This window comes from Tiliqua scincoides, chromosome 1 (assembly GCF_035046505.1).
Source record: "Tiliqua scincoides isolate rTilSci1 chromosome 1, rTilSci1.hap2, whole genome shotgun sequence".
Lineage (NCBI taxonomy): Eukaryota > Metazoa > Chordata > Lepidosauria > Squamata > Scincidae > Tiliqua > Tiliqua scincoides.
The window spans coordinates 59,830,997-59,845,522 of record NC_089821.1 but is presented as its reverse complement, the minus strand read 5'-3'; the positions used below and the strand labels follow the sequence as shown (position 1 = coordinate 59,845,522).

General features: G+C 44.7%; 1 protein-coding gene across 3 annotated transcripts in view; it reads left to right on the top strand.

Moving 5' to 3' along the window:
• Nucleotides 1-505: 505 nt before the first annotated feature.
• The window catches only part of PHRF1 (PHD and ring finger domains 1), a 32,305-nt gene continuing 18,284 nt past the window's right edge, over nt 506-14,526 (top strand). For 2 of the 3 annotated variants that reach the window (XM_066610756.1, XM_066610739.1), the window contains exons 1-9: nt 506-607; nt 2,737-2,851; nt 5,552-5,665; nt 6,373-6,596; nt 8,524-8,607; nt 10,000-10,121; nt 11,224-11,324; nt 12,987-13,159; nt 13,944-14,070. In XM_066610756.1, the coding sequence (XP_066466853.1) occupies nt 2,761-2,851; nt 5,552-5,665; nt 6,373-6,596; nt 8,524-8,607; nt 10,000-10,121; nt 11,224-11,324; nt 12,987-13,159; nt 13,944-14,070 (1,036 nt within the window). In that variant the 5' untranslated portion in view covers nt 506-607; nt 2,737-2,760. The remainder of the gene's footprint in view (nt 608-2,736; nt 2,852-5,551; nt 5,666-6,372; nt 6,597-8,523; nt 8,608-9,999; nt 10,122-11,223; nt 11,325-12,986; nt 13,160-13,943; nt 14,071-14,526) is intronic. The other variant, XM_066610748.1, reaches the window with a different exon arrangement.

Here is a 14,526-nt window from a genome sequence, read left to right as displayed (position 1 = left end):
TGGCAATCTGACCCAGCCCAGCCTCATAATCTTAGGACGTGTCTCCTTGGAGGTAAATCTCATTGACTCCAATGGGACTTACTCCCAGGTAAAAATGCACATAGGATGGCAACTGAAAGCAATGGTTCTTTAACCCCTTCCTCAAAGAGGTGAGGCTGCCACCCTATCCACACTTTCCTGGGAGTAAGCCCCATTGACTCTGTTGGGACTTACTTCTGAGTAGACAGGCATAGCATTGGACTCTCAGGCTGCCATTCTGGCCAGACTTTCCTGGGAGTAAGCTCCCTTGACTCTGATGGAACTTGCTTCTGAGCAGACATGCCAGGCTTGGACTCTGGGGGAGGCGGCGCCGCCAGGCTCGGCCCCTCAGAGCGCGCAGGGTAGGGCAGGGCAGGGCCTCCTGGCAGGGCAGTCCCCCGCGTCGTGTCGCGTCCCTCCTCCTCCTCCTCCTCCTCCGCGCCGCGTTACCCGGAAGAGCTGCGCATTATTTTTCCGGGGCGGCCAAGCGGCGTCGGGGCCTACTCGACGTCCGGCTTCGGGGGCGCGCGCTTTCCACAGAGCGCCCGGCCTGCGCCCCTCCGAGGCCTGTGGGACTCCCTCGTGGCAGGTGGGTGGGGCCCGGCCGGCGGCGTCGCGCGACACCCACTCTGGGCCGGGCGGGGGGAGGCGACTCGCGCTTGGAACGCAGGCTGGCGCCGCAGCCCTGACAGGGGCGGAATGTGGGCAGGCAGAGCGCCAAGGGCCCCGGGCGGGGAGGGGGCGGCTCGCCGTGTCTTGGAGCCCAGTCCTGTGCATGTCTGCTCAGAAGTAAGTCGCATGATAGTCAGCGGGGCTTACTCCCAGGTAAGCGTGGCCGGGATGGCAGCCTGAGAGCCCAATCCTGTGCCTGTCTACTCAAAAGTAAGTCCCATTGTGTTCAGTGGGGCTTACTTCCAGGTAAGTGTGGATAGGATTACTGCCTCAGAACCCACTCTTGTGCATGCCTACTCAGAAGTAGGTTGCATTATAGTCAGTGGGGCTTACTCCTGGGTAAATGTGGATAGGATTGCTGCCTCAGAACCCACTCTTGTGCATGTCTACCAGTTCCCCTAGCAGCCTTAAGTGCACTTAGCAGACATGCACTAGGACTTGTTCAGTACAGTTCTCTGTACAATTACAGAGAAGGATGACAATTCTCAAAATAGGCCCAGTCCTATCTAGCTTTCTAGTGCCAACGCAGCCCCAAGGTAAGGAAACAAATGGCTCCGTACCTCCATGACCGCCACCGCCACCACAGTATGCAACATGCACCCCATTCGAATGGCTGCATCAGTTTGGAAAGTTGGATATGATTGGGCCCTTGTAAGAGTTAGCACCAGGCAGATCTTTGTGGGGAGAGTGCTCCAGAGACAGGATGCAACAGCTGAAAAAGCTTTTTCTTGGGTCATTGCCTGCCTAACCTTTGAAGGCACCTAGGGAAAAAGGTCAGTGGGTAGGCATGGTCAAGTAGGAGTCAGTGATCTGAATCCCAAGGCTTGTGGAGCTTAAGAGACTTCACCAAAGTTATGCCGAGTTATTTCTGGATTCCTAGGTATATCTGTGTTTAACTCATAAGTAACTGCAACTTGCAAGTGCTTGGTTGTGAACAACCAAGAGAACTGCTTCTCTTGTTATAAACATATGAAAGTCAACTGTTCACTGGCAACAGCTAAAGAAACAAGCTGACTTCTTGTTATTTTGTTGAGCTGTCCAACTCTTCATGCATGTCCAAGGGTTAAGGTGAAGTACCACATATTGAAAGGTGTCTGTCATCACTGAGGCTATATCAGAGTTTCCTGTGCTGTAACAGCAAAATAAAGTTATTTGTCCTAAGTGTGAGGGTGAGGTGATAACAAATAAAAGACAGGTCTTCACGCTGCATATGGCTTCGGTATGATGTTTTAAGTTCTTCTCTAAAGCATCACAGGGAAGTTTGCTTTGGAGGACAGAATTGTTGCCAAATCCAACCAGCTACAGAGTGTGAGGAGAGCTTGTATCTTCTCTTGGCATTTACCTGCATTTCCTTTGGTAGGCATGCTTTGTATTTTGAGAGTTGTCATCCTTGGTACCGAACAAGTTCCCTAGCAGCCTTAAGAGTCTCCTTTGTATATAGTCTATATACACATTGCAGTAGTTTATATATAGTATTTATATACAGTTTCCTTTATATATACACTATATAGCATGCAAGTTATTTCCTTTTTGCATATCACCTCTGTATTCTAGGATTCAGTTTCATACGCTAAAAAAAAGTCTTTATGTATTTGTCCAGGTTAAATCTAGAGCAGTGTTTCTCAAACTGTGGGTCAGGACCCACTAGGTGGGTCACGAGCCAATTTCAGGTGGGCCCCCATTCATTTCAATATTTTATTTTTATTAGACTTGATGCTACCATGGTATGTGACTGCGTTTGGGGAAATGTTACAGACCAGACTATTCTGTATATTCTTTTAACAATGATAGTAAATGGGACTTGCTCCTGAGTAAGGGTGGGCAGGATTGCAGCCTAGGATTGTTAAAAATTTTCCTGCTTGGTGATGTCACTTCTGGTCATGACATTACTTCCAGTGGATCCTGACAGATTCTCATTCTAAAAAGTGGGTCCCGGTGCTAAATGTGTGAGAACCACTGATCTAGAGCATTAAACAGTTAACTTTTATTCAGATCATGTATTCTGTGTTCCTTGCAAATGTTTAACTGAAACCTTGTTTGCTGCAGGGAGCCAATTCCAAATGCCCCGAAATGGATGAGGACAGCCAGGACGAGCTCATAAACAAGAATGCTGCATTAGGCAAAGTCAAAAAAACAAATGCGCTGCTCTTTGGTGATGCAGGTAAATCAAAATAGTTGAAGCATATTCTTAAAATGGTCTGTGCTTCCTGTTCTTAATACAAGAGCTGATTTGTCTAAAGCAGGGGTTGGCAACCTTTATGTTTCAAGGATCTTAATGTTCAGCAGTGACATCATCACATCACCACCGAACTTCTCAGTTGCCGAGTACCTGGAAGTAGCCTGTGCAGAGCTCAGCTTGGGAGGCACAGCCTCCTGCCCAATTTGCCATGGGCAGCTCCACCATTCCCATGTGGTGGATGGTGACTTGGGTAGAAGGCTTTGCCTCCCAAGCCGACCTCTGCATGGGCAGATTCAGAGTGTGGGAGGTAGGTTACAGAACCAGCATGGCTTCTGTAAGGGTAAGTCTTGCCTCACGAACCTTATAGAATTCTTTGAAAAGGTCAACAGGCATGTGGATGCGGGAGAACCCGTGGACATTATATATCTGGACTTTCAGAAGGTGTTCGACAAGGTCCCTCACCAAAGGCTACTGAAAAAACTCCACAGTCAGGGAATTAGAGGACAGGTCCTCTCATGGATTGAGAACTGGTTGGAGGCTAGGAAGCAGAGAGTGGGTGTCAATGGGCAATTTTCACAATGGAGAGAGGTGAAAAGTGGTGTGCCCCAAGGATCTGTCCTGGGATCGGTGCTTTTCAACCTCTTCATAAATGACCTGGAGACAGGGTTGAGCAGTGAGGTGGCAAAGTTTGCAGACGACACCAAACTTTTCCGAGTGGTGAAGACCAGAAGTGATTGTGAGGAGCTCCAGAAGGATCTCTCCAGACTGGCAGAATGGGCAACAAAATGGCAGATGCGCTTCAATGTCAGTAAGTGTAAAGTCATGCACATTGGGGCAAAAAATCAAAACTTTAGATATAGGCTGATGGGTTCTGAGCTGTCTGTGACAGATCAGGAGAGAGATCTTGGGGTGGTGGTGGACAGGTCGATGAAAGTGTCGACCCAATGTGCGGCGGCAATGAAGAAGGCCAATTCTATGCTTGGGATCATTAGGAAGGGTATTGACAACAAAATGGCTACTATTATAATGCCGTTGTACAAATCTATGGTAAGGCCACACCTGGAGTATTGTGTCCAGTTCTGGTCGCCGCATCTCAAAAAAGACATAGTGGAAATGGAAAAGGTGCAAAAGAGAGCGACTAAGATGATTATGGGGCTGGGGCACCCTCCTTCTGAGGAAGGGCTACGGCGTTTGGGCCTCTTCAGCCTAGAAAAGAGATGCCTGAGGGGGGACATGATTGAGACATACAAAATTATGCAGGGGATGGACAGAGTGGATAGGGAGATGCTCTTTACGCTCTCACATAATACCAGAACCAGGGGACATCCACTAAAATTGAGTGTTGGGCGGGTTAGGACAGACAAAAGAAAATATTTCTTTACTCAGCGTGTGGTCGGTCTGTGGAACTCCTTGCCGCAGGATGTGGTGCTGGCGTCTAGCCTAGACGCCTTTAAAAGGGGATTGGACAAGTTTCTGGAGGAAAACTCCATTACGGGGTACAAGCCATGATGTGTATGCGCAACTTCCTGATTTTAGAAATTGGTTATGTCAGAATGCCAGATGCAAGGGAGGGCACCAGGATGAGGTCTCTTGTTATCTGGTGTGCTCCCTGGGGCATTTGGTGGGCCGCTGTGAGATACAGGAAGCTGGACTAGATGGGCCTATGGCCTGATCCAGTGGGGCTGTGCTTATGTTCTTATGTTCTTATGTCTAGAGCAGGGGTCTCCAGACCCTGGCCCAGGGGTCAGATGCAGCCCACAGTGAGCCTCTCTTTGGCCCACGGCAAATATCTGATTCCCTGCAAGCCTCTGGCCCACTCATCAGAATGTGACCGAAGCTGTGCTCCAGTCACATCTGGGGGGTGTTCTGAAGGTCAGGAACACCATGCACTCAGTAATGGTGTAACCATTCCCCCCTCAGAATTATTATCAAAGTAGCCATTACTAAGAGCCATTAGTTATTTCATTTTTCTCTGTAAACCGCTTTGTGAACTAATGTTAATAATAATAACTGCCTATCTGATGCATCTTGGAAATATTTTTTGTTTGGTCTTTACATGGCAATCTGGTACCTTGTCTGTGTGACTGTTGTAGTGAACATTCATGGCAATTGTAGGGCCCAATCCTATCCAGCTTTCCATTACTGATGCAGCCATGCTAGTGGGGCGTGTGCTGCATTCTTTGGTGGTGCGGTCAGTCGTGGAGGCTGCCTCAAGGTAAGGAAACATTTGTTCTCTTACGTTGTGACTGCACTGCGGCTACATTGGTGCTGGAAAGATGAATGGGATTTGGCCCTTAGTTAGGAGTATATACAGGCGTCCCCTTGTATCTCTGAGAGATGTGTTCCAGGGCCCCCCTTGGAAATGGGAAACTGTGGTTATGGGGGAACCCTATCTCCATGCTTCCCACGCCCATTAACTTTGTATTCTTAATGCTAGCTTTAAGTTTGAACTTGTCTTGCTTGTACAGTACTGGTTGCTATAAGCAGGTTCCTGCTTCCTGTTAATATTAAATGCCTAAATATACATGACCAAGTCATCAATCACTGATAGAAAAATCAGCAAGTAGGCAGCACAGCACAATTGGACATTTAACCAAAATTTTTCTTCTTCTTTGCTTCATATCCTGGCTGGTTGGTCATGGGAACTCATGGTTTTGTTTTGTCCCTTGCATTGTTCAAAAGAAAGCAGCGATGGAAATAGTGGGGACTCTGATGATACAGGAAGTGAGGAAGAAGATGATACTGATGAAGATGGAGGTGAGGAGGATGAAGAAGGTGAAGATGAAGATCTAGAAGGTGGGTCGCTTTACACCAGTTTTGAATATTGGCACTTTAGAAGAATAATGTTGATGACTGGCAAAGCAAGGAGCTTGTTAAACTGTAGAACAGTGTTCTACAACCTTGGGGTCAGGACCCCAATGGGGTCATGAAGCCTCAGTTGTGGGGTTGCAGCAACTTATGGGAATGAAAAAGATTGAATACCACTGAACTAGAGCACCACCAGGTAAAGGTGGAGGCATCTGGTGTACCCCTTCAGGTATCAGGAGATTGTGTCCCAGTCCTGCTCAGGTTCTTAGCAATTGTGCTAAAATAGCTTTCACTGGTGCCAGGCTTCATGGTAACTTTTTCTGTTCTCTCTAATAAGTATCTTTGGTTACAGTGTGCTGGGAGGGCATTATGAGGGCGGAACGTGGGTGGCAATGGGGTGGGGTGGACAGGTGGGGTCTTGGGAGGGGATGCAGGATTGGTAGTGGGGTCCCCAGTCTCTATATTGGGATTCAGGTTTTGCTCATACTCTTCAGAACTCAAAGGGACTACTCCAGAATATGTTTTCTGAATACTACAGGCTTATGAAGCCCTGAAAATGGCTATTCATATGCTCATGCTGCTCTAGAAATCCATTCAGATGTTGCCTTCTTTCTGAATTGTTTTGCATTCTAATGTCCTAATCCAAAATGCGTTATCTAGAAACAAGTGCTAAACTATTTTAATCATTTCTCAAGATTCTGATGAAGATGAGGAAGAGGATGATATGGAAATTGCTTCTGAGCAACCAACACATCTGGTGAAAGGAAAACCACAAATTAATGGAGGAGCTTGTTCTTCTTCTGATGAAGATGCTGAAAAATGCCCTATATGCCTCAATACATTCAGGGACCAGGAAGTTGGAACACCTGAAAACTGTGCCCATTACTTCTGCTCTGATTGTATAGTGGAATGGTCTAAAGTAAGAATGCTTTTTTAAAATAACTGTCTCTTCCCCTCTTTCCCACCCCCCAGGCATCCTTCTGGTTCAGTCTTTGTAGCTTTGTCTACCTAGTATGTGCCTCTGTGCTAGCTTCTGTAAGGGTCATCAAGTGGGACTAAAACGAAGACTCCCTGTTTTGTTAAAGGATCCATGCAAGAGACTTATAGCGGGGAGATGGGGACAGGGACTAATTCCCAGTTCTGTAATAACTCTTTGCTTCTTCTCATACTGCTGTTGGAATAGCCTGGAGGTTGTATTCTCTCTTTCACAAATGGAAGGCACTTCTGTTTGGGCACAGAGAGAGGAGTGATCCTTGCCAATTTCCCTGTAATCCTGGAACCCTCTGCACCCTGCAGAATCCCACTGTGGGCTTCTCTTCAGTATTTTTGAGCAGAGGGCAGAGAGAGCTATCAGGACAAGGAAGTTCATATCTGTGGGTGTGTCTTGGGATACAATTTCTGTATTTGTGCTCAAGAACTGTGTATTTGGCTCTTTTAGTGTTCACTTCTAAAATTATTACAACTTGAAATTTCAGCCATGTAATTACACAGAATTCTTAATGATTCTAGTGAAAATTCATTGTACAGGATTGAGTTATTAATGCAGCTTTTCAGTTGTAGGCCAGCACAATCAATAAGAACTAGACCAAATGTTTATTTATTTTATTTAGCGTATGGCATATAATACATGGACTTGTATATCAGTTAGACTAAATAGACCAAATGTGATCTGCTATGACACATTTAAGTTACTATTGTAAACTATTAGAGTCCAGTGGCAGAACTTTCTTTTAGTATTGGTAGTAATAATCTCAGTAATCTCAAAATACATGTGCTTACAATCCTTTTCTTTCTTTCTTTCTTTCTTTCTTTCTTTCTTTCTTTCTTTCTTTCTTTCTTTCTTTCTTTCTTTCTTTCTTTCTTTCTTTCTTTCTTTCTTTCTTTCTTTCTTTCTTTCTTTCTTTCTAATTCAAGTGCATTATCTGGTTTATTCGTATCTCCCACATTTCCTGTTTAGTCATTTGGATAGCATAAAAACTAAAACTGTTTGCTCTGACAAGGATCTGTAAGCTTTTGGCTTGCCTTGGTAGTCAGTGAAAACTTGTAGTTACCACAAATCCTGCCCTTCCCTGACTTCCCTGAGTAGGGTAGAGAGGTTTATCACAGCAGTTGGGCTTTGGAACCACTTGAAAGCAGTGAGAAATTTTGTTGCTTCCATGAGCTTCCAAAGTCAACCTCAAGGCAAAGGTGAGCGCTACCTGTCTCTCACTTTGCACTTGCTGAAAATGTGTTTGCCACGTTGTCGTTGTTTAAGAATACAGTTATCTATTTAAGAATACTTGTTATGTGCAGAGATTCTGTTCCCAGAACCCCTGCGGATACCAAAATCCATGGGTAATCAAGTCTGCAGATTAGGGCACTAAAATTCTCTGAAAACAACTGGAACTGTGCTCCAGTCATGTCCGGAGGCTGTTCTGAGGGCCAGGGAGGCTCCACGCAGCCTCCCTGAACCTCAGAATACCTTCTACAGGCATTTTAACGCAACTGCCGGAAGTGGCATTTTTATGACCTTATAAGGTATTCTGAGACCTGGGGAAGCCATGCAGAGCTTCAAATGCAGACGATAACACCAGCAGCAGCCTATGGAAAAGACACTATGCGTGGGTGAAGAGGGACAATTGCTCTCCTCCTGCTAACTTTAAGAGGACACAATTTCTGCCCTGTTAGCAGGAAAAGAGCAAGTTGGGAGAGATGCTCTGCACTGATGAGCATGTCTGTGGACCTCTGTAGTCTGGTAACTTGAATCTGTAATTTGCTGTGGCATGGAACAACTAAGATGCAAACCTAAGAAGTGTTAATTTCTAATCTGAGAGGATAGATGCTAACCCTTTTCCTTGTTTTTGCAGAATGCCAACTCTTGTCCAGTGGATCGAATTACTTTTAAATTTATCTGCATTCGAACACATTTTGGTGGAGAAATCTTGAAAAAAGTAGGCTTTCTATTGACTTACAACAATCAAAGCTTAGAATGCTTGTTTCGTAGACTTTATGTTAAAATCTTTATTGGCTTTCTCTTGTCTGTCTTCAACTCATAATTCTAAGTGACTTTTGTTTTGGATTTGACTCTTTCAACCTAAGTTTTGCAACCTTTCTTCTATGCTGTAGTTGATATGCCAATGCCCATTTGAAAATACAGGTGGACCCTTGTTATTCGCGAGGATTCTGTTCCTGGAACCCACGTGAATATCGAATTTCACGTGAAACAAAGTCACACAAAATTTGGAATCCACTGAGCTCTGAACACAACCAGAGCCTTCCTCTAGTCATGTCTGGAGCTGTTCTGAGGCCCGTGGAGGCTGCACATGGCTTCTATGGGCCTCAGAAAGGCCCCCAAAAGCCTTAGAGGCTACTTCTCCGGAGACGATTGGAGCTGTGCCCTAGTGGCCTCCAGAGGCTCTTCTGAGCCCCATGGAAGCCATGTGCAGCCTCCATGAGCCTCAGAAGAGCCTCTGGAGATCCTAGAGAGGCACTTCCAGTTTTCAGGCAAAAACTGGGCTCTGCAACTTTCTGGGCTTGTGGAATCTGCACCTGGCCTCCACAGGCCTGAGAAGAGCCTTCGAAGGCCACTGGAGCACAGCTTCAGTCACCTCCAGAGTTCTCTGGTAGGGCCAAGTCTGACTCCACGCAGGTCCTGGGGACCCGCATTGAACCAGATTTTGCAGAAAGAAATTCCAAGAATAGGCTCCACCTGTATTTATTATTAAGAATATTTATAAACTATTCTTCAACAAAATGTTCCCAAAGTGGTTTGCAGAGAAAATCAAATAACTAAATGGCTTCCTGTCCTTAAAAGGCTCACAGTCTAAAGAGATGCAGAAGAGCACTAGTAAAAGCCACTAGAAAAGACACTGTGAGCCCAAGCCTAAGCATGTCTACTCAGAAGTAAGTCCTATTATAGTCAGTGGGGCTTACTCCCAGGAAAGTATAGACAGGATTGCAGCCTGTGTTGAAGAGGGATTGTTTCTTTGCTAAATATAAGAGGAGCACCACTTGAAAACACGTGAACAGAAAACTGAAATATGAACAGATGAGTTTTGGGATGCATATGCCATAAAATCAGATAGCTGAAAGAAGTAAGATTAGTTTAGCAAGTCATGGTGGTCATCTGGGGATCTCATTTCTGTGTCTGTCTGTGTGTAAGGGATTTTGCTTATGCCAGCAGCTGTGACCCACTCACTACTTCATGTAACATTTTGCCTCTGGGTGCTATTGAATGAAACTTGCTACAGATGAATAGGGTAGAAACTGTAATGTGACTGACAGTAAAGTCTTTCACCTTTTAAATTTTGCAGACACTTCTAAAAATATATAACTTTGTTTAGGTACCTGTTGAGAATGCACAATCTCAGGAGGTTGTGGTGGAGGATGATCCAACTTTTTGTGAAGTGTGTGGCCGAAGCGACAGAGAAGATCGTCTCTTGCTCTGTGATGGCTGTGATGCCGGGTAAGGACTCTTTGCCTTTAAAAACGTATTTATTATAAAACAGGGTGTCCATACTTTTTGGCAGGAGGAGGCTACATCATCTCTCTGACACTGTGTATAGGGCTAGGGAAAGAAATTACAGGTCCAGCCTATTTATACACAGATTTTTTTATACATGGATTTGACTCAACATGAATTGCCACTGCAAATGAGAAGGAATGTGCTGATCCCTGGAGAACTGGGAAAATGCATCCCTTTAAAATCAGTTTAAAAAACTGAACAGTCCTTTAACAGCAGCCTCCTTAATGAGCAAGAGAGAGGGCAACTGGCTGACAATCCATCAATCCTTCTCTCCCCAGCGGCCCCCCTCCCCCCCCAGCACATTTGCATTGGTGAAGGGAGGGTCTGAGTGAAGCGGTTGGAGGAGGACTGATTGATGGATTGTCTTCTTAATGACTCTTATCTTAGAGTCAAAAGGTCAGCAAGGCTGTTCTTTCAAACACTAGAGCAAAGAAACTTTTAAATTGATTTGCTATAGTGCGTTTTTTGCCATCCACATGAGTGCTTGGAATGGAACCCATGAGAATAATTAGTCTCAACCTGTAGTTTACATTTAAAATTTACATAAATGAATATATTAGATATGAATGAATGAACAAACATCTCAAGGACTATAAAAGGCCTTGTGCAAAGCAAGACCGGCCTTTCCTCTTCCACTGCTGCTTCACAGATGCAAAACAGCAGACAGTGGAGGTAGCCCTTGGCCTGCACACAAGAGGTCAAACAGTTGCCCTCATGCTGAGAGCAGCCGTGTTGGCCAGTGCAGGCTCCAGCAAATCTCCAGAGGACCAGAGGCTCATTGGGGACTGGAGGATCCCCATGGACCAGATTGGAGGATCCCCATGGACCAGATGGACCCATGGACCACGAATGGCCCTTGGGCCGGGGTTTGGGCACCGCTGTTATAAAACCATAAAATGTCTCTAAGCTTGTGTTTGATGGTAAAAACAAGCCTGTCTCCACATTGGATTATTTTATTAGGGTAAAGAGATGGGTTTTACTTCTATGTTTGTACAAATACACTGTGTGGTGTTCTTTTTCTTTTCTTTTCTTTTTTTGCTAGGTATCACATGGAATGCCTTAATCCACCTCTGAGTGAGGTACCTGTGGCTGAATGGTTCTGTCCACCTTGCACATTGGCAAATGCTGTACCTATTGATGCCGGTAAATATGTTCTTTAGCTTAACTTTGAATTTCAGAAAGCTATTCTTTAAAAAACAAAATTTTCCCATAACTTACACAGCATTTTGCTCCCACTTCTTCAGGTGGTTCCCTGTATGCAATACTAAAATAAGTTGCATGAGCCCTCTAACAGCAGTGGGAAGTAAGGGGGAGGATGATTTCAGGTGACCAAATAAACCATAATTTATTAATAAATAAACCAAATAAACCATAATTTATTCAGTTGTAAATGTAACTTGAACCTGCATGCTCTTTCTTTGTCGTGGTTTCATGACTCAAAGGAACCTAAAGCAGTGCTTTAACTGTGACTTACAAACCATGTTGAAACCAACATTTGAAAAAGATACTCAACTGTGGTTTCAAAGTTTAGTTTAATTGTGGTCTGTAAGTCAAACTGAAAGCACAGCGCCATAGTTTGCACAAAAACCACCCGTTTGCTTTTACCAAATCATAATATTGATGTAAATGGCTTGTTCACAGAGCAAAGGAAGTAAAGTGAGGGGAGGAGGGAGTGTGCCAGCTGGGACACATTCATGATAAAACTAGGGTGGGCAGACTTCAGGGATTTACTTTTGTCTCTTACATGAACAATATGAGCGAGATGCAAAATAGTGGTATTGGCACTATGCGTGAGGAGAGCAGATATACAGCTAGATCTAAGGAGCAAAGTCTCTCTGAACACATGCTCAGTCCAGGAATTTGTCTTCTGTACCGGAACTGAGCTGTCATTTATGGTCCAAACCTATTGTGCGTGTGTTCTGCTGGCAGTGACTGCCTTATGGCAGTTGTAAAAGATGCTCCAGCAGCATGCAGAGTAGGGCACTGCAGGAGCACCAGTGAGAAGGCCACAGTCTTCTCCTGTGTGTCAGTGGATCACCAGCGACCCGTTGAGTTGGGGAGGGCAGAATGGGTCCAGAAAGGGTAGTTGGTTGGGTTTGGCCACAGCAGAAGCTGCCAGATTCTAGCCTCCTTCCTGGGTCTGAAGTCTGAACAGTCTGAACAGTCTGAAGTCTGGGTCTGAAGTCTGAACAGGTCCATGCAGACTTGTGCCAGCAAACCTGCTAGTGCAGGTCTGAGTAGACCTCTCTGCACTGTTGAGGCTTATCCCAGGAAGGAGAACAAATGTTCCCTTACCCCAAGGAGACCTTCACAACTGCTCCCTACAGAATGCAGTTGTAGCCACTTTGACATTGCTGCATTGGCAGCAGGGAGGAGATTAGGATTGGGCTATTACTCGCTGATTCTTTCCCTTTCTTTATCTTGGCACCCTAAGCCTCTCTGTTGCTATTGTAAACCGGTAAGAGTCAGAAAGCCTTGCCAATCTACTGCAAATTACTCAGAGAACTACCAGTAGATTCTTTTGACAATCCTGGAATAACCCATGGCTTTTCTGGTTGTCTAAATCTACCCAGTATATCTTAAAATGTAAAACTGGGCTTTGTATAAGGCTGTCAACCTGGGAAGGTTTGAACTCTTCCTTGGGGGATTATAGACCAAGGGGATTTTAAATAAACTTTCTTTTTTTCAGAAACCTTGCAAGTTTTGTTCCAGAGGGTTAGCAAAATGCCTGGATTTAGGTCTCTAGAAAAGGGGTTCAGGTGCTGGTTGGAATACTCAGAACTGACACAAAGATCTTGTTTTAAGAAACAGATCATGTGAGTGAAGAGGAAGTTGCTTCCCTCACAGCTGATGTTGTCCCTACTACTAGTAGACTACGCCCTAATGTCCGAATGCGAGCGATAGCCCGAACCCGCCAGAGCGAGCGTGTGCGGGCAACGGTGAATAGAAACCGCATAACAACTGCACAGCGAATTCAGGTATTGTGTGATCAAGGGGATGAAATAATTTTCAAACTATTATCCGGTGAGTTTTCAGATATTTGCATATGTAGTGTATAGAAGGAACTTGAGTTTCAACATAATGTGAGAACTTTTTAGGCCTTGTGGGGCATAACTCCCAAAAGTAAAGTTTGAGGAACAGTCCCTCGGGAATTATTTGCAAACCCTATTAAAATGAATAAGGGCTATGCAAGAATACTTAGTGTGGTGGTATTCAATGCCTGTTTGTTTCTGTGAAGATCATGGGAGATCTTTCCAGTGTGCCCTCTGTAGTGGGGTCAGTGTGTGACTTTTGAATAGGGTAGATTTCATAAGACTCTTTAGGGGAATTGTTAAAGAATAAATGTTTATGAAACAAAATTAAAGGTGTGATAATTCTCAATTGTGGGCATCAAAGGAGCCCCAGATCCCCTTTGAATGTGCAGGGCTGTGTGCTACTTCACACTTATGACACCACATGGCAATTTTGTGACTTCTGTGTTGACCTGTGCATCTCCAAACACTTGGGTTAGGCAGTGAAAATATGTTAGGAGTTTGTAATTGGCAGTGGCTCACTAGCATGTATTCGCTACATGTTTCCAAACTCATCACCCCTTCATGTTTCATGTGCTTATCTGCAGTGGACTGTAAAATTACTCATGGTCCTGCGTGTTCACACTGGGTTTACAGACTGATTGGGCAATATAAGTCTTCTCCATTTTTTACACTAATTTTGTTGTAGATAACCTGAAGCAGTAACTTGGAATGTCCACCTTGCTTTTAGCATGTACCGAGGTACCTTATGTCTTCCCTTGATGAAACAATTGAGGCTGTTGCAGCAGGGATAAGCACAGCAGTGTACCAGAGACCACTGACTCCTCGAGCCCGATCTAAGAAGAAACGAAAAGTTGGTAAGAAGCTTAGAATGATGGCAGTTGCCTACTGCTGGGGAAAAAAATAGAGCAACTGCTATATCTCTGGCTGTTTAAGTGTTTTGGCAGGGCACAGACACAAAATGACAATGGGATTATTGTACCTTGGAGAATGTTACGAAGCTTGAGTTGATGTAGGCTATGAGGATCTTCTGACATATCCATAGCATTTAAGTACCCAGTTGCCTTATTAAAGGGGGGAGGGAGCAATTGCTCTGGTGGATTTACAGTCTTTGAAGTGAACCCTGAATCAACCCCAAACTGTTGGATTACAGAAAATAGCAATTCCATCCAAAGAGTTGGCCTCTTTCATAGTAATTTCCAGTTATGTTTTTCTAAAGGATGCGACGCTTCAAATATAGGTGGTGTGAGAAGTTCAGGGTGGGGCACTTGTTTTCCTTTTATAAACTTGCTTTTTAGTAGCAATGTAGGGAG